The sequence below is a fragment of the Branchiostoma belcheri genome, unplaced genomic scaffold (assembly GCF_001625305.1).
Source record: "Branchiostoma belcheri isolate BF01 breed outbred unplaced genomic scaffold, Haploidv18h27 scaffold104, whole genome shotgun sequence".
NCBI lineage: Eukaryota > Metazoa > Chordata > Leptocardii > Amphioxiformes > Branchiostomatidae > Branchiostoma > Branchiostoma belcheri.
The window spans coordinates 69,376-96,403 of record NW_017802425.1 but is presented as its reverse complement, the minus strand read 5'-3'; the positions used below and the strand labels follow the sequence as shown (position 1 = coordinate 96,403).

Genomic DNA, 27,028 nt, shown 5'->3' with positions numbered 1-27,028 from the left:
TAGGATTGGTTGGCGCAACTTGGCGATGTCTCCTACGTTCGCGTATGAGTATGGGTATGTTGCAAGATCTGCGGGCTTGAACAGTTTGGTTCTGTCCTGGTATATAGAGGATACGGTTTACCCATAACGAGGATGAACGAATCCATGTTCTTGCTGTCCACGAGAACGCTCGTGCGAACGTTGGACTGAAACAGGCGCAGAATTTCCTTGTTCTCCGAGAGTTCCAGGTCGGCAGGACTGAACTGGATGTCTGTGTTGATAGAAAACTCGACCTGTGAAATTTGCCCGTCGTCTTGAACGGAGGTGCCCACGATCACTTCGTCCCTGTACGTGTGGAACAGCCTGACGTACCCCGTGAACTCGTCGTCCTCCCCAGGGCAGTCTCCGTGCACGAGTTTGACGTCCTGCGGCAGTTTGAAGTTGTCGATAATGTTTTCCACCGTGTAGGTTGTACCACTCTCAAACTCTAGCGGCTTCAGGGTGAACCGCGCCTTCAGTTCACCCGGCAAGGTCACCAGTTCGCCGTCTTGGTTGCTGCAAGTGAAAATCAACTTTTGCCTTTGCTCTTCAGACTCTTTGTTCTCCATCTGAGAAGTCATTTTCCCCTTGCCCTTGAACTTGCCCTTCAGCTTCTGGCCGAGCCCTTTCTTTTGTAGTTCAGGAATCTCTTGAAGCTGTTGCACAGGTGCGGGTGGCTCTATCGGTTGAGAATACAGAATCGTGATGACGTCACCCTGTTTACACAGGAGCTGTTGTTGGCGTGTGGTCGCGGTCCCCATCTCCGGAGACGCGACACCGGAGGGAGGGAGCTCACTGTTCAGAATGTCCTCTTCTACCAGAAGCCTTACCACCGGCATCTGGGACTGCAAGTCCTCACTGACGACTTCCTCAAGCCGCTCAAAAACCTTGACGTTACTTTGACTTTGTAGGAGTTCGAAGCGACCAGGGTAGGCGAGTGGTATGTTCAGCTCCGGTCCAACCAAAATACCGCCTTCCTGGCTCAAACTCTGTGCCATGACCTTTTTACTGCTGTAGGTGAAATGGAGGAGCAGTATCTGAAATGGAAAGAAACCGGACTTCAGTTCAACAAAATACCAAACAATTTATGACTTGGCCGTGGGGCATCTACTATCTAGATCCAAATCACACACTTCTGCGCATACAATTTAGGTTAGGCAGAACGTCAAGGGACTTTGGCAGAATGCCTTTCGACCATGAAAGTTGTAATGTCATGCTGTCCTGCTTTATCTAGAACTACATCATGTGTTTGTATGGTTTATCCAGGACCATGCTCATGCACGGTTCTTCGCGTATCCACAACCGTGCCTGGGGCAAATCTACTGTGACGTTCTTGGATACGCAACGACTTTTCTTGGATACGCAACGACTATACCGAATCGTTCCTTGATCCCAACAATAACATATTCGGGCACAGAGCTAGGCAGGCACGACTTTGGTTACGATAACCCCCTTACGAGTATTAGTATTTGCTATGACACGTGCATAATCCTTGCATGTTTGATGGGTCTGTCTGTGATAACTGATCCGTGTCCGATCAGTGCGCAAACAAGTGGGGAGGGGGCGTGGTTACAGACAGGTGACAGCTCTTATAAATGCCAGGGGGTTGAAAACTATTGATTACGTACAAAAGCTATATGGACATCCCTACCGGCCACGAGATTAAAATGTCTTGTTCTTTAAAACATGAATATCGTATTGAAAAGAGCTAATATACCTCTAGTGTGAATGTTATGACAATATAGTAGTTTCGAATTCGTCAAAAAGGCACAATACTAGTATTTATTTACAGTGACTGTGTGTGTTACAGGGACTGTGTCTAAAATACAATACCTAGGGAAGAACAAGTGCCTCTCGTCCATTTGAACCTATGAACTTTGACCACACTAAAATTTGTTTACCTAGCCCAGTATTTCGCTGATATGAGCATACTGTATATTTAGACACAAATAAGCATGAAAGACCACGAAACTTCCTTGTAAAGTGTAAATTGTAAGAACACTGATAACACACTGCTGAAATAATAAAATCTGTTCCCCTCATGTGTGTTGGATCTTTTTGCAAAGGAGGCATTCTACTAGCCTGGGTACCATCCGGATTTTCGCTACGCAACGCTCGAGGCTAGCATTCTACACGGCGCCTGAAATATCCATGTCCTGGCCGCTGATTGGTCAAGTTTAACTGATCGTGTGTTTGTACTGAACGGTGTGTAAACAGTGCCATAATCACCTGTAAGGACCGTTAACCCTCCTTTAGAAAACAAACTTTTCACAGTAATTAAAGGTAGCTAGATCTAGTTTGTTCGTGATTTGGGGAAAATACGTTTGGCATTCTTGTTATAATACATAACTTGCAATTATCGGCGAAAGTGAAAGTACATGTAGTTTGAACAGGAGCTGAGCACGAGTTCCAAACTGCCCTGGCGTCCATGTTGGGGATTTAGACTCAATTGGCAACACATAGAGTTGATATTGATTACTCCTGTCCAAAGTCTACCCTACCTGTTCTGGTTCAACATAAATCCCACAGATTTTTTACACATCATTTCATTATATATGTTAGTTATGTATCCTCAGAGCGATCCACCAGACCACCTTGTTTCTCCCTACATGTTCACCCCTATATTTACCTGGTTCAAGAGGTTCATCAGTCACGTAAAAATAACAGTTAGTACAATATTCTTCAATCAATGACTGTTTTTGAAAGGTAGAAACACGTTTCTCCAAGGTCTAGGACTAGGTCACTCTGTGATCAAGATGTACAGTCGACATCGAAAATTTGGAGGTACGTGTTTCTACCTTTTAAAAACAGTCACTGATTGAACGATATTCTACTAACTATATTTACCTCGTTCTTGGACAGTCCGGGCGCCTCGCACTCTGCGTAGGTCACTTTCACCAGCTGGGGCAGTTTGTGTGTGTCCAGCAGGAGGTCGGGCGTCAGAAACTGTCCTTCAAGACACCGAATCTTCTCTTTAATGGCGAAGATATCTTCGCTACTGACCGCGGCGAGAGATGTCACTTCAGCCATCGTTTCTTCCAAATAACGGCAGGAGTCCAGAGCACCTTGTGCGGAGCTTAACTACAGAACGTCAGGTACAAAATCTACCTACAGCATGGGAGCCTTCGGGTTGTCTTCGGTCATCACAATACGTAGAAGGAAGTAGTACTGAGTTTTGGGTGATCGAAGCACGAGTCACATAAAACATGTGAGTCGTTGATGTCTGACTATGAAGATCCAGTGGTCGTCACAAGTCCAAAATCGGTCAACAGAATACAGAATATGGCGGCAGAAATGTACCAATGTTCCGGTCGTGAAGAGAAGTTAAATACGTTGTAGATTCATCCCCAACTGCCTGACATTCACTTCACAGTCGAGTTGGCACTGTCTTCTTACAATCAGTTTTCCCGACCCCCGGAAGTAAATTTTCGTCCTAATTGGACCGCCCCCAAAGGTAATCATGACATGAATAAACATGAATTCTAGCTGAGTTTAAAGAAACCGTAACTTGTGTTCTTTCACCATCAGAGCATTTAATGGGATCCTACATACAAGTCGTGTTTGATTGGAAACGTATCATTCCAAGGACATTTTGTAGTGAAAAAAATGGTATTGCTGAACATTTGGCTGCGGTCGGTTCGCGCAACCTGAAACCTGCCCAGGTCCAGGTGAGTCTTTGTTGTGTGACCAGGTGCGTGACGTCACCATCCTGTTTCTGGGGAAATCACGTGACATGAGTAACAGGTAAAATCAGTGAAGCGCTACATATACATGTACGTTAGCTCAGGTACTTGAGCGTAAATTGATAATTCTCCAAATTGAAATGTGTCGCAACTGATTAGACTACATTTAAATTATTCCAGGAATAGAGGAAGACCGTATGATTGTCTGCTTTGAACATGGTTATGTTTGAGTATACACTACACACTCCTACCCCACAGGTGTGAGCTACGTTTCTCTAACAACGTTTTATACAAACGTTTGAGTGAAACTGGAATTCAGTTATGACTAGTTGTGAGTTATAGGTTTCTCAATAAAAAAACAGTTCATGTTCCTTGCAGTTTCGTTTTGTCTTTATTTGCAACGCCCCTTTACGGGACCATAGAACATAGACCAACAATTCAACAAACTCGACAATCTTTATCATCAGTAGATTCTAGTCATAAATCGTCAGAGTATTCAGACTATTCGAGCGAAAGCTCTCGTCATCATTGCAAGATTTTCACAATGAATCTTCTTAATTGCATTTAACTACTGTTAGATCTAAGTGGCAGAGAAAAGACAAATGTACGTTCAGTGAGTTCGATCTTACATCAGTTTTGAAAACCGTTCTTGATTTATCACTCACTTCTCTAATACTTGACAGAGAGGAAGTCGTCTAGAAGAAAACCTCCTTGGTCTGGATAATATTCTGTGAAAAAAAGGAACTAGAATGGCATATCTATTGTTTTATCCACACTTTAGTCCCATGTGACTTGGTTTCTAGATAGAACGCTTTTACGTGATATTCTTCTCCCTTCGACCCCTGGTTCCACATTATATAAAGACTGACGGAACCATGGAGTCGTCCCTCCCCTGTCCGTCCGCCCGCCAGCCCGCTGTACCTTCAGTACGCCCGGGACGTTTCAGGGATTCAAACCTCTCAATCATGGTGTTGACGCTGCGCGAGGACACGGAGTTTTCATGTTCATCTGTCTCTAACCCTGACCGGATGGTGAAAGACTCTACTCTTGTGGGTTTTGTTGGCGCTGTTACTTGCATTTGTTCATCACCGTTAGGTACGGGGTGTTCGTGGACATTACTTTTGCTTTGTGTCTCTTTCTGATAGGGGTTGAGTGCTCTGATATTCACCCTTTTGCTCACATTATCAGTGTTCTGGAAGTTTGCGCCTCCATTACGACTTGGGGTTAAGTCCCTTTTCTTTGTAGTGAAGTTCATACGTGGTCGATTGACGTCCTTTTCACTGGACCGATCCCTCGCCACTGACGGTACATTCTTTACTTGCGACGGAACAGTCGTCTTCGGCTTACGTTCGTTGTTTGTCGGTGGGTGGTCGGATCCGGCCGGTTTGTAACTCGTGTTTTTCGACCTAACAACGTCTCTGCCGACAGCACCTTGGCCATTACTGAGCCTTCTTTGCAACATTTGTTCTAACGTTGCTGCAGCCTGTCTTACATCAATGCTGTCATTACACGTACTACTGTTGGTACTGATATGTTTGACATTAGCAAATTTCGTGGCACTGCTAGCTTTGGACGGCAAAAAGGCAGCTGGTGTCGAGTACTCTGTCATGTTCTCACACAAGGACTGGGATAGCACCGGGCTTTGGTACTACGTTCCCCGCAGCCACATTGGGCTTTGTCACCGATGTTGTCCTTTTTGTTCAGTCAGATGTGCAGCAAGTTGACCATTTTCATCGTGTACAAGTTGCCTTGAATGCCTTGGGTCGACTTCTGTCTCTTCGTCCTTGGCAAAGCTCGTACTCTCTTCGTCATGGAAGATTGGGGCGGCCGGCGGTGTCGATGCGGCGTCCTCCCCTTCAGAGTCATCGTACACCGACTCGTTATATTCCACCTCGACCAGGTTAGTTTCCGAAAACCTGAAAAGTCCTGTAGTCGCGCTGCTGAATGCGTCAATGTTCAGCGACGGGTGGGACTGCTGGCTGTTATGATAACTCTGTACGTGCTGTGCCCACCGCGCCACCTGACTGTTCTTAGTTGTCTCTGCATCCTCAGTGACATAAACACCCCTATCAGAACGATTGTAAGCACTAGTAATAGGTTCTAGGTAATAACTACCATAGTCTACAGATCTATCCACGCTTTGAATCCTGCCCGTAGCACGAACGCTCAACTTGTCCTGAGAGAACCCTTGAGGTGGCGACACATTTTCAGATCTGACATCTGTGGTGTTCCTGTCCAACGAGCCATAGCCTACATCATCCTCAGGGATTTGCCCCATATATACAACATCATCATAATCGTAAAAGTCAACGTCAGAGGGCCATTCCACTATCTCTGACCTTCGACTTTTTCTGTCTTTCTTGCCAATCTTCTCAAATGCGGGCACCAGGGGATAGTACATTTTATCCGGAGGAGTTTTTCCGGTATTGACACTTGATGTAGATTTTGGATAAATCCCAGGTGGAAAGATTGCGCTATTGATGGGGACGTCGTCGGGAAAGTCTACAACGACAATGTGGTCATCGATGTGTCCACTCACCAAGGTTTCCTCCGTCACATGGACCTCAAAATGTTCGTCATTCTCTTTCCGGGGTTTTCTTTGTCCTTCATATCGATTGCCAAGGCCATCTGTAGCTGTGTCATTGTGTACTGTAATACGAGTGGGATCCTCATAGTAGACAATATTAGACTTGCCCTTCTTTCTTCTTATACTGTCTTCTTTCGCCTGAGCTAAATCTCGAGGAACTGCGATCCCATCTTCATCATAAAGAAACGTGCTCAACCGTCTACCTTCTTTACTTGAATTATTGTCGCGTGCGTCGTCGTTGTCAACATCAGCGACAACATCTGTAAGGCCGAGGTGCTTGTACCTTGATGAGACGTCTTCCTCCTTTGGTGGCGGTGTCCTAGGTGACTGGTGTTGAGTTCTATCTGTTTTGCCTTTCTGTCTATCTGGTGAGGACTGAGGTGGTTTACCTAGTACTGTGACACTTGGAGTCGCCTGCTTCCGTGTTTCGACGTTTGCGTCTTTAGCTTTTGGTACCCTGGCGACGAGAACTCGATCAGTGGACCGTAGACTGGACCTCTTCTTGTCAGCTATAGGTTGCAGAAGGTTGGGAAAGGATCTGAAACTCCGGGACTTTCTTATCAGAGACGGCCGAGCCGATACGTTATCCGCCATATTCCTGTTAAGGCGATCAATATTTGGGCTGTCCAAAGAAACATGCATGTGCGACGTGGATACTTCAAATCCGTCAACAAATCAAATGTCACGAAAACAACCCGAAATATACACTAGCCGTTTGTAGCCCGTCCTTTGGATACGTCCCTCAGGGACATTTACTGATGGTAGTCCTATCGAGTCTCGCCATGTTGGCTGCAAATCAATACGGCAATGATTTAGACATCACAATCTATAGTCGTCCCGCCCACAACACAAATCTTTCAGAATGTGTACCTATCGTCTCACGGGGAAGAGTCCGAGTGCTCAACGATACCCGTCATATAAGTTAGAATAATTACGAATGATGTGAAGATCGGCAGAAAAAATGGTTCCCATTTGCTGCTGACACGAGTTGAAAGGAAAGGTCACCGAAAACAAGACTTTCTACTCCGGCAGGTCGCTGCTTGGGGAGAGTGCGTGAGAAAATGTGCTGTGTGTGAGGTGTTCCCTGGGGGCAGGAGACATAATGGGCAGGAATTCTGCGCCAGCGGGTGATAATGCAGGGGCAGTTTAGCTGAATGATAGCATGGCCTCACATCATTCCACCTGGATGAATCATGTACAAATACATGTACGGCCTGCTAATCTTTATATCGGTATCTGTACTCGTATCCGTATAGCCAATATCAGGCTTGAGCCGATATATTGAACACACTGGCTTCAGAGGGTTGTTCTCTCGGGTCTTCCCTGTGTACCTATTTCAAGTCAAAATGTTCCATCACAACCCTGGGCAATAGATTGACTATTCCCCAGTCGACTAAGCCCCCACTTTCTTCCAACTATACTTTTCAAGTAAATGTAGATATAGTAGGCAGCCAGGAAATGATATCATTTCCCTTCCTAGTATATGCTTGTGCATTATCCCACCCAGGTATTCAATTTTATTTAATGCTTTTTCTTGTCTTGTTATGTCTCCAACAGAAAGTTGAAACCATACGATAGTAAATCAGGCTATAAATGAATTACATTAAATTGCGGGTAACTGTAATTTATTGACCTATATTCAAGGCAGAAGCCATGGTTCATTGACGTGTTGTCACGAACAACCGCTTCTGGGTGTAAATATTCATATTTGTCTAATGACCCCTGAAAGATAAAGCTATCAATCATCAACGATGCAACTTAGTAGGTACTTCAGTTTTCAATACTGAGAAACACGCACTGTTTCCCCGTAAACTGGGACTTATGTAAGGTGCATGACATGGTTAGTCTGGCATACAAAGGCGTTATGGCTGCCGAATCTCTTTTGTCCTATCCGCAAATATAACAGTGGAGAGGACGAATTCGAAAGACAGTCGACAGATATACTAAATGCTTGGATGCAAGGATATATGGCATGATCTCGCAGAAAAAATATTTTCTGACACGGGACCCGTGAGGAAACATCCCGTAACTTGGATGCCATTGTGCGCAAAACCATGCCTTGGAAACGCCTTTGCGGTTACCTCTGACGTCACACAGCTTTTCTGCACAACGCTTTGTTCCACACGTATGCCCTGCAACCTTTGACCAGTCATACAGACGTGGGCACAAATTACACAAAACATCCGACTATGACCTTTTGAACCCCTTGACTCTGTGTTAAATTTGCTGTGTATTACATGCAGGATGTCACATACCATCACGTCAGGAGAGACATAGGCCTGCCTCGAATGTTGCCTGCGGATAAGTGGCTAGTTTCCACGTCAAACCCTAAGTTGGACCATCGTCAGAAAGCAAATGACTCAACAGATGTTAGACATTAAACAAGAGTTCCACGATCTCATACCTTCGCCAAATGATGTTAACCCTTGCGGTTGAAGAATTATACAATTTTAATAATTGATTTTGCAAATAAGATCCTCATTTGCAAGGGTTATATCAGTTGATCATATTCTCCACCCAATGACAGTCTTATCTTAACAAAAAGGCTATTGTAGCACTTCCTCATAAATTATGCAAATGAGGTCATGATCTGAATAAATTATGTTTATTGATGTTCGCCTTCACTTAACTTCCAAATGTGGCAAGTATGAAATTCCCAGCAGTTACAACCATGAAATTATAAAAATTTCCCATTAATTATGCAAATTAGGTATTTATTTACATAATCTATATCCTCAGATTTTTTTTTCATTCTCAATTACATGTCACAAGTGTTTCATAGTCCTATTATCGAACAAAGCAGAGTTTTAGAATTTCCTCATTAATTATGCAAATTAGCTCCTGATTTGCATAATTATCATTTGATTATGTCAAGCATCACTTCAGCTACCTACATACCAAAAATCACGTCAATCCGTCAACCGGTTACTTAGTTATCATCCTTCGAAAATTTTTCAACAAATGCTCCTGCAGTTCCAGAACAAGCCGCTAGGGGGCCCAAACTCATGTCACTTCTTCCCTACCTCATGAGCTATCTACCAACCAAAATTCGTGACCCTAGCATGTCCAGATCGCGAGATATCAAAACCGGAAGTTCTGCTACAGTACCAACAGAAGCCGCCAGGGGGCCCAAAATCTAATCATTTCTAGGTCTCATCAAGACCTACCCACCTACCAAGTTTCATGACAATGCATACTAAGCTTCTTGAGTTATGCTGTTCACAAACAGACAGACAGACAGACGGACAAACGCTACTGAAAACATAACCTTCTTGGCGAAGGTAATAACGAAGGGCATCTTGTCAAAATACAAATACGATTCATTTGATCATTTTGTATCGCAACAAGCTTGAAAAATTATGCCTTAATCTAAATATCTTTTGTTATCAAAAAGATACACAATTAGCTAATCATTAAGATAGTCCGCAAGATCTAGAATACAACATTTTTTCTAACCCGAATTCGAACATCCGAGAGTCATACTAGATGCCGTACTATATCTTACAATGTAGGAATCAATTGTGATTAGAAGTCATTGCGTGGGTGCACGATTTCCAATTGTGCAGTTAGGCAAGCTGTAGTTATCCCGAATGTGACCGTGTAATATTATTATTAGTTCAATGTAAACTAAAAACGACGATGCCGTGCATACTTAAAGCAGTTTAAGATATTTTATTTTATTTATAGCATATGATGGTGGAGCATATTTTCATGGTTGTTAAATGTAACTTAATATAGATTGCAGCATAATTCGCGCCAATAGAAAAGCATATCAGACCATTTGGGTCTATTTTGATTTCACAATTTCACAACAGTAAGTTATATAATGTAGATGGTCCTGTTTGTTCTTTTGGGTGAACTTTGGCATCTGCAAATGCCCAAGGCTTAGCTGGGATCGGTCCCAGTCGACCCTCCCCACGTTTGGTGTCATGTAAGGTTGGGTAGGCACATCACATCACTGGCACCTCACTAGGCCTAGTGGAACATGGAGGGTTCAGTAAACATGTTGATGAACACCTGACAAGTAATGTAGCTATACAGAGCACATGAGCTTCTACAGGACTTAACAGCACAGGGTAGAGAACATACTGGTACTGTCTCAAACCTACAAGCAGATATTGCGGCTTTTAAAAAAAAAATTTTCTCCAGTCAAGTTGCCTGGACATTTTATAAATAGGATTGGCAAAAATAGCGTACAAAAATACATGTAACGTTACACACTTCAACATCCGCTTGGATATCATGCTGACAAATAAAGCGTGCCGTTGCCGTCCTACGCTTTCGGTTAGCTTTAGGAGGTCCACTTACTTGGCAGGGGAAACTTACAAATGTTATCTTTATCTGCTAGATATGCAATATTCGTATTATCAACTTACAAAATAAAACAGATTTGGCAATAATATTATATGTTGTACACAAATTTGGATAAATAGATGCTACACAAAAATCAGCGGTCGCGAATCCTTCCTAATCCCGGTAATGTCTATGTACGAAACGTTGCTGGCAGAACGTTCTAAACCACCTGCTGTCTTCTGCTGGTCCTGAGCTTGTCTCGGGGACTCCAGCCGAGGTTCTTCCTTCGTGTTGTCCCTCGAAACTTGCTCATCGACGGTCGCAACGGTTGCGAAATGGACGCGCTTCTGTGAGTTTGACCTCGGGGGTCGGGGAGGGGGAGGACCTCGCCTACTTGGAGTTTTCTTCACGGGACTGGCTGTGCTGTCCACCTGGACGTGTTTCCCTTCTCCCGACACTAAAGCATAGACGTCTTCACGACTCTTCCCGCTGGGTTTGCGGACCTCCGCAGCTGCTTTCTGTGTGGACGTAAGGAAAGCGTCCGCCACACTTTCGAGTCGTAAGGCGTCGGCTTTGTCATGGAGGATAATTTCCTCCGGTCCTACCGGGTCATACTTGTCTGGACTCAGAGAAATGCTGCTAGGGAAAGTCGTGTCTTCCTCCGAGCTTCTTACGTCCAAAGAGACAGCCGACAGGCTTTCCCCAGTGTCAGAGACAGTGTCTTGTCCGACTGCATCGTCCTTGACATCCTCATCTCCCTGATCTTCTTCTGAGTTTTGTCCATCTTGTTGGTCACCTTGAGTTACCTTGTCGTTGTCCGGCGTGAGTTGAGATGTTGACGTGGGATCCTGTGGCACATCGGAAGGTTGCACCAGGTCTTCATTTGTCTCTGTGGTTGTAGGAAGCAGACAGGTGTAGGCTGGATGGGAGGCCTCAAAACTGGCGGTATACTCCAGCGGAGTGAAGGAGTCGCTCGAACTCTCTCCTACACGGTGGATTAAAACGGTTCCCACTTTCTGTTCTCGTTGCCGACTCTGTTTGCTGGTGTAGATTTGCTCCAGAAGGTTTGGGACGTCTCTAGGGATGTTTAGACCCAGCGACTTCACCTTCTTCATCGGCTGAGCCCGGTACCCGACAGTAGCCGGCTGGCGCACGTTTGACGTGAGCGGTTTTCGCCAGGTAGCCATCTTGTGAGAGTGCGGTAGCCTTTGCAGAACGCTGTATTTTGGGAAGTAGTTCTAAGTCCACGTCTTGTTTACCGAAAGGTCATAAATTCCACCAGGCACGTCAGAACCAGGCTGTTTTACAGACGTGGCCTGTACAAGCCTACCTCCATAAAAGTACTGAAATTTGTCCATTCGTTGACACAACTATGCGATCACTTTACACACAAAACAAAATTGCTGTTCAATGATACCTGCTCTTTGACAAGAAGAACGACATGTACACCAAACCAGTCGTTGTTTGCCGAGTCAAAAGTCTGCCACAACTAAACCGTCTTCGGATTCTTTCGTAACCAAGTCCTACAAAAGCGACCGGTCCCCAAATGTCAATAAAGGGTTTTTCGTTGACTAAAAGGTTTTTCACAGCCTGGATACAAGGGTGTATACAAGGAAAGCCTAAACATACATGCCAACGGCACGATACTTGCTTATGTCCATTTTCATGGGTTGGAAGTCTGTTGGATGTTTGTAAGCCACGGGTCCACCAATGGGGACAAGAGTCAGGGACATTAGTGCATGTAACTACGAAAGAGGTTTATCAAAAACTTATTTGGATGCTGAAAGATTAGAGAGCGGATGATACTCCGGCCGAGGCCCATATTTCATTCCCCTATGAAGTAAGGACACAGATTACCAGCTCTGAAGTACCGAACAATATCAATTTAAACTACACCATTTATTATATAGTAATTATGTGTACAGTGCCTTAACTCATAACACACATTTAAGAAGTCTGACCGGACATATTTACGACGTCACAAAAATGTGACAAATTCTGTATCCTTGAAATTTCTCGAACAGTTGTGAATCAATCCAACCTCTATTACCCTATTCCGTAAATACAATAAAACCTGCACCACCCCATAAAACCTCCATAAATACGCAATCTATGGTAACGCAAATATAATCCACTCGTCTTGCTGAAAATATGATATCCGGTAACGCAGGCTAAACAATCTCTGACGTGCCGTCGTTAAGAACAAATCGATATCACGAGTCCTGAACTTCAAAACACGTCAATAAATACCAGTCACAGGAAGTTTAGTGCATGTTAGCTACCTGTCTGGACACTTTGGGCTACACTGTAAACAGGCGTGTTTAATATTTGCCTTGTCCCCGGTGATGCGTGTGTGTGTGTATGTGGAGTTTGCAGTACGGGCAAACAGGTGGAGAGAAAGTCATGTTTTCTCACAGAGATAAGGTACTTGCCCTACATCCATGCGTTAACACTAGTGTTCTGCTACAAATCTGATGTTCTTTTGTCCGGATTATATTAGAACAGTTTTTGTCTCTAGCCACACAACACCAATTTTATGGCGCTGCCCGCCGAGCAGGTATGGGTGGTGGTGGGCCCGCCGATCGGGACGTCAGCGTCTTGACGATGTTCCGTTGACCTCCGCTAGATGTCCTCAGTGACACCCACCCCGAGTCCTCCTCTGTTGGGACACCTGGATTCGTGCTTGCAACGTTTTCCTTCAGATCTAGGTTCTGTAGCCCCTCGGTGGCAGCCACTGGGATGGGGGGAGCGGGTCTGCGGGGTTTGGTGACGGTTTGGGGGAGTGGAGACGGGATGACATTCATGTCTGCCCCAGCACTGGGCGCGGATTTCGGCAACGCAATATCTTCCTCAAACTTTTCCCAGCCGAAGTCCGGATTTGAACTGGATTTCGTTTTCGGGGATTTTTCTCCAACAAAGCTCAACGTGACCTCCTCTATCGCCCTTTCTTCCTCAGCTTCTTTAGTCGCAGTTTCTTGCCCAGCGACTGTTTGTAAGGAGTCGATAGCCTCCATCGCTTCCTTGTAGACATTCACGGCGTCGTCTGCGGCAGCGCTGTGGACATCCGCCTTGGTGCTTTTCTTTCTGATCAGAGATGGCAACTTCAGTTTTTGGTAGATGCTGGACTTGCGTGCATTGGAGTACTTGGTTTGGCTAGACGCAGACTGACTATCAAAGTAGCTACTTTGATGCACGTCCTCGCTTGATGGGGACCTTGGCTGACTAGAGGAGTAAATGTCAGACTTGAAAGTGCTGTACGCAGCCGACGACGCGTTATCCTCTGTGTCGACTGGGGCGAATTCCATTGGGGGCGATTTTCCAGTTGGAGTCGTGCTCGCAGCGACGCTGACGGTCTTATCCGCGTCCGAATTTCTGGGGAGAACGTTGTTCAGCGTGTGTAACCTAATCAAAAGTTCAGCATATTCTCTGGAAGATGTATCTGCGAGGCACAGCTGCAAGAGGGCGCTTGTGGACAGTTCCATCACCGCCTTGACCTTGTCCCCCTCAACCAAAGAGGTCAGAACTACACTTTCCTTGTAAGCATCAAGGAGCCGAAAAAACGGTGTCGACTGGAAGTTACCTTTGGGTATTTCTCCCTTAAGCAGCTTTACATCAACTGGCAACTTGATATTTCCAAGTATATCTTTGACTTGTAGTTGAGAATGCTCGTTTGATGTTGGGCGGACGGATGTAAACATTGACCTGTGTTTTGCTGGAAGATACAGGATCTCCCCTGACTGATTGCTGCATACGAGATACTCGTACACCTCCTCCTTCTCCTCCGTTTTAGATCTGTCTTTTTTTCTCAGTAGGGTCCTTTTCCATTCCTTCGCACTGCTAAAACTAGCGAGGCGACCCATGCCCTTGGGTCCGGCTAAACGAACGGCCTTACCCTCGGGCAGGAGAACATCGCCCTTCCGACATACATGCTTCCTGTCGCTGTACATCCCCAGGTTGTGCGCGACCGACTTCGGGACCCTCTCCTTGTCACTCAAGACGATGTCTTCCTCCACCAAGACTTTGAAGACTCGAGAAGGGTCCTCTTCGACCGCCGTCAAGATCTCTTGCACGCTGTCGAAGATCCTCCCTTCGCCGTACATCACTTCGAACGTGCCCGGGTAATGATAACCGATGTTAAACATGGGGCCCACCAGTCTCCCGCCCTGCCGGTCCATACACTGCGCTAGGACCTTGTGGCTGGAGTAGGAGGAGTGAAGTAAGAGAACATCCCCCTGTTGGAGAGGGATGTCAGGGTCTGGCTGTCTGACCAGGGCTAATAAGGGCAGGGCGTGATTGTCCAGAACCTGGGATATGTTGTAGTCCGTTTCCCAGCGCCACTGTAAGCCCGACACCAGACTGTCGCTTTGTAGGTCCAGACCGGCCATGATTCTGTCATGTATTTATAATATGCATGTAGTAGAGGAAAAGTGTATTGTTAGCAGTGATCCTCACAGTGGCCGTGCGAGTGGGCCTACACGAGTGGCCGTTTCTGGGCCTGTTTGTCTTCAGTAACCACACCCACTGCAGAGACAGAGTCCTCTGGTTCCTTTCTTGTGACTCGTCCGTCAGCCTTGTCCTTTTGCAACGTCTGTACGCCTTTAACGACACGGTGTTTTAGAGAGTCGACCTTGAGTCTACCAGCTACGACCCTAACCTGTGGCAACTCAGCACTACTTGTTTCTCCAGGTTGTGCTTTTTTCATGTCGTGGTGACACGGCAGTATTTTACTGTCACCGGTCTCGGCATTTCGTTATTAATCCAGGTTTGATTTCACGTACAGCCACGTGGTACAGCACAGAACACAGCGACGTCACGAATTTCTCGCTACATAATCTGACCCCGTCGACGTCAAACAATTCAGTTTAAGACGACCTTGAACGGTCCATGGGGAGGGGGGCACCTACAGACTTGATCTGAGATACCTTTTTGTCTAACATATGTCACCTTGTGCAAGCCGTGAACTTGATAGTGTCTCACCAAATTGATGATTCTTCCCAGACGGTTGTAGCGGCGTAATGTTGACCTGCCCTTGATCGGTGCATGGGGAGGGGGCCACACGTTCTAGCTGTCAAAAGATACTTGTCAATCTTCCACTGCCCTTTGAACTTCAGCAAGTCCAGAACAACAGTGACCTACTTGCTGTACCACAGTCGATACTGGAATGACATTCCGTTTGCGAATAGCGGATGTGCAGTAGCGCCTTGAAATCCGTTGCTTTTAGATATGGTTGCAAGATCCGAATGTCCAGATTTTTGCATGAAACAGTCACCGAAGAAGCAAGCACGCTGGCTTTAAATTCAATTCCGACTTCGTGGCATGCCCGTTTAGACACACCCAAGATAAAGCTCTGTAATTTACATGGCCGGGAACGCAATTATATTCACAGCGACACACCTTACTTTACAGTGGAGTTAACAAGGCTTTATCTCAAACCTTATTTTGAGGTAATGCCGGCGACTTTAGGATTACATGTGTGGGTTAAACATCAATCGTAGATCCCGTCCTTTAATAAAAGAACGTCGTCGAACAAAGTTACATCGTATGCACATATGTCTACAAAACTAGACATATTTTCAAGTCAGGACAGTTCGACGCGTTTCGCTCAAGTACGACTACTGTTACGATGACATGGGAACAGTTTAGTTCATCCGATAATTAACACTAGGACTATTGGACAAAATTTCACCTTTCGTGTTTATTTTCACTTAGAAGAAAATGGCACAATAAGTGATTGCATATGCGATAATCGTAATCTGTATTCCTATAGTCAGTATAGCGGCGTAACACACCAGCTGCGTAACACACCAGCTAAGCGCAAGCCCTAACCTATGATCTTAGAAGTTCAAGAAATCATGAAATACAGGCAAAGACACACGTTTACTGTAGGAATGACAACGTCAAACTGCAATTTACGCCGATGAAAATTAAGCTAACATACTTTATGAAGTTTAGACTAGGTAAGTATTAAAGTTAGTAAAGTTACCTAAAGTACTGATTTGTCATTCCTCCTGTAGTTCATAACAATGAAGAAAGTAAGTTTTAAAAATACAATCTTCTTCGTATGACATATGACAAACGGGATGACCTTTTGTAATCACACATTTGTCACAGTTGAATGAAGTTATTCAGCTGATCCAACAGACTGATCCAACAGGAAAAGTCAGTCTGTAGCTTGAACTACGAACCTTGACCTGCGTTACAAAACAGACCAAATATATTGTGCAATCTAAGACATTGTCGAATGCCAAAAATTAGATCAATCACATGTGATATGTACAATGAGTGTCATTTACCCTTATTATCATTGTCTTTGTTGCCATTGCCATTGAAAATTACTTGTCGAAAATATAGCCCTATAAAACTCTAAAGATAATATAGTGTACAAAAATCGAATATCATCTCCTGTTGTTACAACTGTTGTGAATGCATTCTGGGTTTCAAGAAAATACGCTATACTATTGTTTTCTTTGTTGAGGTAATGGTATGTAAAATGGATAATGAATATATATCCATCAGTTTCAACATGTCACGACTGCTCTTCTACATTAAAAAAGAACAGACAGTAGTCAGGCTTTCACATAAGTCATTCCTACTACACATTTTTGTCTTGATAATTACGTCTATGAAAATTATACTGATTCCGTATAAGTAAGTCTCATATGTTGCCTATTGATGTACATCACAATCACAAGAGAATTCTTTAGTGATAAGGAAAATCAAAACTTTTCTCAAAAGCTCAAATTTTTACCGCTACTTGTCACCAGGTTATTTCTTATACTATTGATAATATCACCCCGATCTTGTCCGGGTCTGAAACATAGACCGTCCCTTACTTACTACATTGCTTAGTGTCATTGGCTGCATAACAATGTACGAGTATTGGTATTCGTAACTTAAAAGTGGAGGTGAAAATTAAAGGAGAAGGTTGTGTACATTAACAAATATAATCTGCTACATGCATTCCTGTGTATATTTTAGTGAAGAAATTGAATATTATACGTACGTAATATTCTTACGTACTCAGGTGTAATCAAGACCAAGCTTAAGATATAATATAAACAGAAGTTACATGAAGCTAACTTCCTAATTTGTCATGATCCATATAACGCGGTTAGTGTCATTCTACTAGTACTTTTCTTAAGTTGGTTCTGTTTCCTCTGGGATGGACCTTTCCCCCTTCCTCCTCATGGACCTGTTTCTCCACTTCCCGATCAGGTTGATGCTGTCCATCGACGGAAACGAGGCCCCGCCGAGGTTAGGCCGGAAACTGCCGAGCCTTTTCCGTCTCACCCCTCCATCGTCAGGGGTGGCCAAGGCGCGTTTCAGGAACTCTTGGTTCTTAGGGTCGTCCGGATCTGCGGGTGCGAACTTCACTCCGCAATCCACGCCGAACTCCACGGAAGAGAACGCCCCGTCCTCTTCCAGGATGGACGCCACTAGAAGCTTCTTCTCGTACGCTGTCAGCAGCTTGATCAGTCCCGTGAAATGTTCTTCCTCCATGATCTTCTCTCCGTCCACATACAGCACGTCTGTGGGCATGTCTGTGTCAGTGTCCTCCACTATGTCCCTCAGGGTCAGGACAGGGCCACTCGTGTAGCGCAGAGCTACGGTCGAGAACCTGCCGCTACAAAAAGACGGAATACACATTATCTCACCATCTTGGTTCACGCAAATGACGTAGGCTGGCAGGGATTTTCCTTTCTTCTTATTCTTTTTGGAGCTTTTCTTCTGTTCGCCGCCTGCGTCGCCGTTAGGACCGTCTTGTCCGATGGGTTCGCCGTCTGTGGGGTTCAAAATACCTCTCATGGAGAGAAGATCTCCCCTTCTTACAAGGGTTTTGGGGAGCTTCCCCTTGAGTCCAGACACTCCCAGCTCGTTCATCATCATCTGTTGGACGGAGGCCGGCAGACGCTGCTTCTTCCATTTCATGTCTTCTTCCACCGTGAAGGTGCCGGAAAATGGCTGCGAGTCGACCACTTCCTGCACTGTTTGGAAGGACTGGGACGTCAGTTTGCGGAACGTGCCCGTGTACGATAATGGAATACTAACAAGTGGCCCGATAGTCTTCCCAGTCTCCCGTTCCAAGCTCTGGGCAAGAACCTTCTCCTCCGAAAACGAGGAATTCACCAAGAGGACGATGTCTTTGCTAAGCTGAGAGCGACGGTCGGGTTGAGTGACCTTGACCAAAGTGGGGAGGTCGTATTTCTCCAAAATCTCCTCAGGAGTGAGGGAGTCTTCTAACCACTTCAAGTCGTCTACTTGTTTCTTGATACATAACGTGACGTTCCCCATCTTTACCACGGAATTCTGTGCAACAAAAGGATAAAACACGAGATTTGATAAGACAGGCAAACAAACGCCACCATTGTCGGATAGTAACCTCTCAGTGTATAGTCTGTATTGAGACTAGCCCTACCCTGAGGCGACAGAGAGGGCCCAAATTCAGGATACCGACCAATATGATTCTTGTTCTGTACACATAGCTGCAATGTGTGCGTAATATGTCAACATTAAACATAATGTCTGCCCGTCGGCAGAATTTGGAATCTTCGGTTAGGGATACAAGAGAGGCAAGACTAATTGTTGAAAACATAACGAGGGCAGAAAGAATATCATTTTGTGGTACGTATTTGTGACAGTCACTCCCTTATCGTATAAGCATCTATCAACTTACTGTTTGATTCATTAAGTTATCGACAATTAATAGCTATATTTTATAAGAGTTGGGCCGTCAGTAAACTGGCGCATGGCACATAAAACATGCCAACGTTACCATTTTGTCAGATCTGGCCATGAATGACATATCAAGTATACAAACGTATGCATGAAATAATACTTACAAGAACAATGAAATAATTAGATATATCGATACCTGCAGGCTTTTTTCATTATCTATTGTTATTTATTAAAACTTCAGACAGCTGGGTGGCACATTCAATTTTGACAAATTGATTTTCAATCCAATATGTCTATCAATGCAATGTGGCGTTGTGATCAAATATTAGTACTTACGTTTTACTGTGGGAAAAGGATCAGCTGGACTTGGTAGCCGTTAACAAAGGTGTTGTAATGATCCCTCCGTTCTTCTACGCAAACGTCTGGGTGCTAGAAAGGTTGATTGATGTCCAAGCGTACGTGTATGAGTACGACTGAAAAGTTATTATGTGCCAAGCTACTAGTAACTAGTTCAGAGCTCCTTAGAACATATGGTCGTCACAAGTCAGAACATAAACGTCACACATTTGTGACACTTGGTTAACTACGAATTAAACAGACACCATTTTTACGTCCGGTGGAATGTTGTAGTCCGTAGGCAGGCGTATTGAATCCTGCATTGTCACTGGCCTCTACGCTTTACGGTGGCGATGAGGACGACACCCGCCAGTCAAGTTGATCAGATGACGATATTTAAAAAAAAGTAAATGGCGCTGTCACGGCAGTATTGCAAAGTTCATGACCTGAGAAGTTGAATCAGTCTAGAGTCCCACTCCCATACTCTCTGGTTGGACGACAGTTCAGGCCACTTCTTCCCTTGGCAGATCACCAAACACGGGCCTTGTTGTTGCAGAGTCCGCCAAATAACACCGGTCTAAAGTCAGTACAACATAACATCGGTTGTTTAGAGACGATGTTTCGACATGTACAATAGAATACGTTGCAGCAAAAAGAAACAAAGATACGTGTACAGGAAAGGTGAGAGCCTCACAGACTACGCGCCCCCAGACAGCAGCTCCCGCCCTCGCCTTTTGTTCTCTGCAGCCCACATGAGGTGGAAGCCTGGGCAGATATGATAAGCATTCTGAGGTCAAAGGTCCTTGTAATTATTAGCGCAGCATGGTAACAGAAAGACTCTTTTGATACTCTGTGGCTTGATCATTAAAAAATGAATCCAGAAAATGGTTTCAGCGTGGTACAAACATACATCTTTATTTATAGGAATGTCTGACAGTAAGTTATATAAGCATTTAGACGGATTCATGATTCAAAGAAGCCATAAGGTTATCTCAGGTTGATAGCGTGAAATCCTTGAGCCATCTCGACGTTGAAAGACCTGCTTCTTCTTTGCCGTTGGCGTAGAGCAGACTACTCAAAACTAGCGAAGGCCTGAGGCTGAGAGGGCCCCATCAATTAGGGCTTTATAAGGAAGGGTGTACGCGTGCACTGATCAGGGACACTGTTATACCACCTCGCCAGGCAAAGAATTAATGCTATAACTGATATATTATATCATAGATATGTCACGGGTATTTTATTCAAACTGTTGTCCACCCACGGTAGACTTCATTCTTGTCAGACTGACTGCATCACACAAATAGTCGGGCTAACAAACTTGCTTCGTGACCTCACATGCGACATGAAGGTGTGATTCCTAATTTGGCCTGCGGTGGAATGGGGGGGGGGGTGATGACATTGAAAGATATTATTATTCAAGATCTGGGAAAAGACAAGACACTCGCCATTATCAGCTCAAAAGCTATATGTTGCTGTGTGTATTCGCTGATTCAGTGACACAAAGTGCAGTACCCATAATTATAGCTTTGATGCCCCTAAGGTTTTGGATGAAAAATCGACGCGTTATTCATATCCATCTGTGAAAAACCTTACGTTTTAATGTTCGACACGGTGGTTTGGTGTAGGGAGCTCGGAAATTCCTACTCTCACCCACGTGCACAAGATATGTATACATTGCTAGTGTACATGTATATAGGTATCTCTACATTTCAATATCTGCGAGCTGCTTAGAGATTATACTTAATATGTCATTTCTAGCCATTTGGTATTACGCTAGTTACGTTCATGTGGTTAATTAGGTCATTACCGACAGTCAACATTTTCGGGGAAAACAACATTGCAACCATCAGTCCTCGTCTGATTTAAATGTATGATATACTTGCTCTACTGTAGGACGTGCAGGCTATATTAGACATTGCTGTATAATAGAGGAGTCGGACAGGTTGGACCCGTCACTGTGACCGCTGGACTGTGTCGGTGGCCTCGTCTCGGTCATAACAACACCAGCGTCCTGGTGGGACCCACGGTTTCTGTCTGCGATTACTTCATCGACAGTATACTGTAACAGTGCCGTAGACTAGGACATGAATTTGTTTTCTGTATTTACAATATAAAGTTGGCTTCGTGAAGGTGAGCTGTTAAAACATGGGGAACAACCAGGCCGCGAGGATCCGACAGCGGGCCAAGAACTTGGAGTGGACGGACGAGATTCTCTCTCCCGGGGAAGTCTTGAACAAGTACGACTTGCCAGTGTTTGTAACAGTCGCCAAAGAAGACCCTCAAGCGGACCTGGCTAAAGACGACATCTTGTTGTTGCGGTCGTCTTATTCCGAGCGTAACGTGTTCGCCAGAAGAGTCCACAGGTCGAACGGTCGTCTGTACGGTCCCCTCATGACGATTCCCCTCAGACACCCGGCAAAGTTCGTCATTTTTAAGAAAGTATTTTACAACAACGTGAATGAGTTACTGCGTGCGAACCCTTTCCCGCAGAGTTTTAAAGTAGAAGAGAACGTGACGTGGGGAGAGTCGGGCAGGTCTCAGGAAGCTTTTGAGTTGTTGGGACTGCTGAGCATGAAAATGTCTCAGAATAAAGATGGCGGCCATGGTTTCACCAAGGACACAAGTCCAAGCAAGCCGAAGGTCATCAACATGTCTGCTGTAGTGGGCGATTGCCTCACCGCCATAGACAAGACAGGACCAGTTCAAGACTTTGAGGAGGAAAACCTGGAAATAAGCAAAGCTGGAGGTAAAGAGAAGACGTCGACGCTGAAAAAAATAAAACGTTCATTCAAGGGCAAAAAGAAAGCTAGCAAAACAAAACTCGATGCTCAGCCCACAGGCTATATCGTTTGTACTAACCAGACTGGAGGGTTGGTATGTCTACACACGGACTGTGCCGGCAGGTTCTCGGCCTACCTGCCAGAACATCACACTATGGAAGAACTACTGGAGAAATGCAAGCTACCGGGAGATGTGGAAGTGGTGGGAGGGCAACTTCCAAATGATCATCCAAACTTCGAGGGACGTTTGAGACTATTGAGCTTTTGTACAGAGACGTTTATTGTTGTCAACGGTCTGCCAAGGCAGGGAGAAGTTACAGAAGCTAGGGCCGAAGCGGCGAAGTCCGTAGAAATGTCTATAGACAGCGATGTCAGGTTCACTCCTGCAAACAACAGGTCGCCACAAAACGCGGAATTGCTGAACCTGCTACAGGGGCACCTCCAGCGCGTCAGACCCTCCTCGGAAGGGTGCGTGGCCGCGGTCAGTGCCGGGGCGGCGACTGACGCGATGAAAGCCGAGTGGGCGGAATCCCAGGACCGTGCAAGAGCCGCTTCTCTCGTAGAAGCACGTAGGAAACCTGCCATGGCCACAGAAGTCAGTCAGGCTCCACCCGGTAAGCAGATCTCGTGGTGGCGCCGACTCTACAACTCCAGCCGGCGGAGATCTTCCCAGTTGACCGAGACATCAGCCGCGACCCCTACCGCTACCGGGACTGGCAAGAACTGGCCAGGAACAGGAGGATACGGGTCCAGACCACTGGACATAATCGAAGAGGCCTCGGGTACAGAGAATTCGGACACTGAAAACTCGGACATAGAGAACTCGGACACGGACAATTCCAGTATAGGACTCGGCCCAGAAGAGCAAGAGAAGGTTGTGGACACGAAGAAAGGCGGGTGGATTGCTAACGGCGGATTGGTCTCAAAAGGTGAGGATCAAACGACAACTATTGTAAGTTCTGTACCTCTTGATAGTAGGTCACATAACAATCCAGCAAGAGACAATATCTCACGGAAAGGCGATCTTTTCACATTCCTAAAAACAAGAGAACAGCTACAAGAACGGTTTCCGAGTGACGAAGACTCCTACGATTCGGACGAATCTCTTAAGTTTTCTCAAACGTGTTATATTTACAAATAGAAGTCTGCGTTAACTCGACCACGGCCTGAAGTTGTCATAATGTTTATATTGTCATTATGTTTTCGTCATTGTTAGAAAAGCGGCAGGAATTAGCCGGCCATTGGAGATGTAAACACCAAAACAGATAGCACATGTAGAAAGGGGGCGTGGCTGTGTCTGGGACCCTAGAGAGGAATCATGGGATATGGACTGATAATACGCTTGTTATTCGTAACATGGCTTTTGCTCTGTGCTTCTAAGACGGTGTTGAAAAATACTCAGTGACCCTATCCCTGAGATCTTCAAACTCTCCTTGTTACAGTATTCTCAACTCGTACACTTGTACATGTACAAAGTACTGTACACTAGATTTAAGATATTGAAAGTGTCTTAGAACTACAACCTGATCTCCAGAAATACCATATAATAGTGCTGTCACTACTAGCAATAAAATATAGCAACTGTCACGAAAAAAGGTTTAAATGTGTTAAAATGCCCATCCTTGACTATCAGATCTAAATGTATGTCTAAACATTCAAAATTTTATCTATTGTTGATCCAGCCCTGTCCAAAATGGGACGCCGTCACTGAGAGTGAGAAGCTTGCTTGCTAGAATGCAGGGAAAAGGTGTCTGGCAGCAGAGAACACTACAACGACAGCAACATGAGCAATATTCTGCATATACTTTGTCTGTAAAGCATTTAAGTTAAGACAGTAACACAACTGCATCCACTTGTTATTTATTTATTGTTATTATATCATTGCTGTTCTGCATCCACTTTGTTATTTACTTCTGTTATTATGATTTGCAGTTCTGCATCCACTTAGCCTAGGCGATCGGTGCGAAAATTGCTCAAGTGGTGATAAAAGCATGAAACTTGGCACAAATGTTCTACACGACACTAGAAACAATTTCAGGGGTGGAGCCATCGCGAACTGTCCTTTGCCTAGCAACTGTTGCTAGGCAACATGCTTTTCCAAGAAAACAATGTATTAGGAAGCTAGTACCTGCTAATTGTGCATGAAAACCAATTATAATGTGAAAAAAATGAGGTGTATTACTGTATCTGACATCACTTTTTATATCAAATTAAATTTTGAGCCGTTGTAAAGCACAATGCGCTTCGAAAAGCTGATACTTTTTGGAATTTTTAATAGAAAAGTGTAGAAATTAAATTTTATAATCATGCATATTTTCCCGTTACCTGTGGGGCCTTGAAAGGCAAATTTGATTGATAGACCTGAACATTCCCTGAATGGTAAAGTTTAAATTTCAAAAATCCATCAGTTCTATCAGGAGATATAAGTGTTTGAAGATTAACACAATCCACAGACTTAAATCAGTAGATTGGTTGCTATGGCCGTTGCTAGGGACGGCTGGGGCTGTGGTCTGCACAGGAATAGATGCTAAAATTTTATTTTTCTGCCAGCTTTTGCGTTGTTTGTGTGTACAGAAATGCAGGTAAGAGATGTCTGGTGTCTGCATATAAAAATGACACAATATTTCTCTCTTACAAGAGGATTTTTACAAAAACGCTGAAGCGCTGTTAAGGGTGTTGGTAAAAACGCGTTTGCCGTACTCACAACACGTTGTACTTGTAGTCCATGGGCCAGAGGAGATATCGGTACCACCTGAGGTGGCACATTCTCATCATGGTTTTTGAAAAGTAGGGTGTCTGTGGAATGTTTTTTGATATGATAGCCGTTGCACATTGGTAGCTTTGACCTTGCTATCTGACCTTGAACTTTGACCTCATATGAACCGCTTCCTTTTGCACTTATGATGCAAAGGGGAGTGGTAAATAATCAAATATGGATATTTTTCAATGTAACTTCATGGACTGATAAAACAGGAACCAGGGATTACAAAAATGTTAATTTTGTTTCGATATGTCACTTCTACAAGAAGTTATGAGCTTTCGAAATTCGAATTTTTGGTAAAAATTGGTAAAAAAATAGAATGTTTACTTTTGAAAACCTGTCAAATATTCAGATTACATATTTGAGCCTGCTGCATGCATTAATCTGACTTTTTGTATCATTTCCTACATTTCAAGATTTAAATCATAAAAATCCGTCAATTCTATCCAGAGATATGAGTGTCTAAATGTTCTATTCCCAAAGGCCTTCTGTGGGGAAAACCGTTGCTAGCGCCGTTGCTAAGGAGGCACTTGGCTGCTTTCCCAGCAAAATGGAGTGCACACCATATGGAAAACTTGAAGAAAACTTCTATTGGAGGAAAATTATTAATTTAGAGGGCCTTGGAAATCTATATTATGTTTCTATGGTAACCGTTGCTAGGGAAAATATACCTCCCTAGCAACGCAGGAGATAATACTTTTAAATGGTTTCATAAATGGCAATAGAGGGAGACTTGTGGGGAAATGTCTATTTCCTGACCATTTTGAGTGAAGTATCTTTAGTGTATGCATGGAGGAATCTCATTTTGTCTCCAGTTTTGTGGCATTTGGAGCTATTTTTAACTAAAAATGTAGATTTTTGGCTCCTGTTACACAACAGTTGAAGAAATTTTACCGAGATTCGGTACAAACATGTAATTTAATAACTGCCACGGCAGCCAAGCATTGGATTACTTTAATAGTTGTTCTGAATACAAAATGGTATTTTTTTGTTATTTCTGCCCAGAAATGTACATTTCTGGCTTATGCGTGATAATGTCTGTTGCAACAATGCTGAAATTTACCATCAGCAGGTGACATATTCAATCTTACACGTACGATGTAGAATACTCCATTGCTGTCGAAAGTCAAATTCATGAATTTGAAAATGCTTTCACTACTAAGTTGATTAATTTACTCCAAAAGTCTGATAGAGCTGACATAAATCACAGTGCTTAGTAAAAATTAAAATAGATGTACGAGGCGGGGGGGGGGGTCCTAACATCACACACTCTTTCACGTGCTCAAACTCTTGATGCTTCAGCGCTAGTTGACGTATGAGAGTGGTAAATTTTTGATGATGAAGTTTGAAAACATCTAATGACATGTTAAGAAAATACATGTTTGTACTTAGATAAGATTAGATTACATTAGATTAGATTAGATTAGATAAGAATAAATGATTAATACTGAATATGAGTCCTTCACGAGCAAACACTGTGAATGTGCACTTCAGAATCTGTAATTTGCTCTCTTGGCAATGAATGCAAACAGAAATGATAATTGATTTGTATTATACTGAACTAACACTCAGAGACCCAATTTTCTTTACTGTTTTGTATGAAGTTATGTTCTTTTGTTTGATACTTTGTGGTAGTATCAGAAGGGTACGTTTTCGGTTTGGGCATGGTGGTGAAAAGGTGGTCTGTGTGTAGGTCAGCATCAAAACTCGAGAAGTTGTGAATGGATCTTTTTGATATTTGGTATGTGGGTAGCTGTTGTAGAATGGTTTAATTGTTTAGTGCAGTAGGCTTTTTATGCATATGTTGATTGTATGTTTGAAAAAAAATTCTGAATCTCCAAAATACTAAAATTTTGGCCTCAACAGTTGAAGAAAGTCCCATCTCTTCAGAGTT

General features: G+C 44.1%; 6 protein-coding genes across 8 annotated transcripts in view; 1 reads left to right on the top strand and 5 right to left on the bottom strand.

Moving 5' to 3' along the window:
* The window catches only part of LOC109476164 (GRB2-associated and regulator of MAPK protein 2-like), a 7,200-nt gene extending 3,734 nt beyond the window's left edge, over nucleotides 1–3,466 (bottom strand). Inside the window, exons 1-2 of one of the 2 annotated variants that reach the window (XM_019777063.1) lie at nucleotides 2,866–3,466; nucleotides 273–1,055 (exon numbers count right to left, since the gene is read on the bottom strand). In XM_019777063.1, the coding sequence (XP_019632622.1) occupies nucleotides 273–1,055; nucleotides 2,866–3,048 (966 nt within the window). In that variant the 5' untranslated portion in view covers nucleotides 3,049–3,466. The remainder of the gene's footprint in view (nucleotides 1–272; nucleotides 1,056–2,865) is intronic. The other variant, XM_019777056.1, reaches the window with a different exon arrangement.
* Nucleotides 3,467–4,082: 616 nt separating this feature from the next.
* On the bottom strand, nucleotides 4,083–7,782 carry LOC109476241. The gene has a single exon (XM_019777129.1). The coding sequence runs from the start codon at nucleotides 6,928–6,930 to the stop codon at nucleotides 5,380–5,382; it is 1,551 nt and encodes a 516-aa protein (XP_019632688.1). The 5' UTR covers nucleotides 6,931–7,782; the 3' UTR covers nucleotides 4,083–5,379.
* Nucleotides 7,783–9,946: 2,164 nt separating this feature from the next.
* LOC109476263 lies at nucleotides 9,947–12,357 on the bottom strand. 2 transcript variants are annotated; one of them, XM_019777158.1, is made up of 2 exons: nucleotides 10,811–12,352; nucleotides 9,947–10,263 (listed from the first exon to the last, which is right to left on the bottom strand). In XM_019777158.1, exons 1-2 carry the CDS (start codon nucleotides 11,766–11,768, stop codon nucleotides 10,244–10,246), a joined length of 978 nt encoding a protein of 325 aa, XP_019632717.1. In that variant the 5' UTR covers nucleotides 11,769–12,352; the 3' UTR covers nucleotides 9,947–10,243. The 2 variants fall into 2 exon arrangements, with proteins under 2 accessions (XP_019632717.1, XP_019632710.1); XM_019777151.1 differs by having other exon boundaries at nucleotides 9,947–12,357.
* Nucleotides 12,358–12,461: 104 nt separating this feature from the next.
* On the bottom strand, nucleotides 12,462–15,909 carry LOC109476220. Its single transcript, XM_019777106.1, has one exon. The coding sequence runs from the start codon at nucleotides 14,964–14,966 to the stop codon at nucleotides 13,116–13,118; it is 1,851 nt and encodes a 616-aa protein (XP_019632665.1). The 5' UTR covers nucleotides 14,967–15,909; the 3' UTR covers nucleotides 12,462–13,115.
* Nucleotides 15,910–16,245: 336 nt separating this feature from the next.
* On the bottom strand, nucleotides 16,246–20,353 carry LOC109476252. Its single transcript, XM_019777140.1, has 3 exons — nucleotides 20,288–20,353; nucleotides 19,594–20,170; nucleotides 16,246–18,888 (listed from the first exon to the last, which is right to left on the bottom strand). The coding sequence occupies exon 3, from the start codon at nucleotides 18,871–18,873 to the stop codon at nucleotides 17,719–17,721; it is 1,155 nt and encodes a 384-aa protein (XP_019632699.1). The 5' UTR covers nucleotides 18,874–18,888; nucleotides 19,594–20,170; nucleotides 20,288–20,353; the 3' UTR covers nucleotides 16,246–17,718.
* Nucleotides 20,354–21,532: 1,179 nt separating this feature from the next.
* On the top strand, nucleotides 21,533–24,266 carry LOC109476231. The gene is made up of 2 exons (XM_019777117.1): nucleotides 21,533–23,302; nucleotides 24,056–24,266. The coding sequence occupies exons 1-2, from the start codon at nucleotides 21,739–21,741 to the stop codon at nucleotides 24,082–24,084; spliced, it is 1,593 nt and encodes a 530-aa protein (XP_019632676.1). The 5' UTR covers nucleotides 21,533–21,738; the 3' UTR covers nucleotides 24,085–24,266.
* Nucleotides 24,267–27,028: the final 2,762 nt, after the last annotated feature.

Bases quoted from the DNA above. Each gene is read 5' to 3' on its own strand.
- LOC109476252 (XM_019777140.1), bottom strand. From the start codon at position 18,873: ATGGGGAACGTCACGTTATGTATCAAGAAACAAGTAGACGACTTGAAG.
- LOC109476241 (XM_019777129.1), bottom strand. From the start codon at position 6,930: ATGCATGTTTCTTTGGACAGCCCAAATATTGATCGCCTTAACAGGAAT.
- LOC109476231 (XM_019777117.1), top strand. From the start codon at position 21,739: ATGGGGAACAACCAGGCCGCGAGGATCCGACAGCGGGCCAAGAACTTG. The intron at 23,303-24,055 runs GTGAGGATCAAA...TTGTTGATCCAG, and splicing joins CGGCGGATTGGTCTCAAAAG to CCCTGTCCAAAATGGGACGC.
- LOC109476220 (XM_019777106.1), bottom strand. From the start codon at position 14,966: ATGGCCGGTCTGGACCTACAAAGCGACAGTCTGGTGTCGGGCTTACAG.
- LOC109476263 (XM_019777151.1), bottom strand. From the start codon at position 11,768: ATGGCTACCTGGCGAAAACCGCTCACGTCAAACGTGCGCCAGCCGGCT.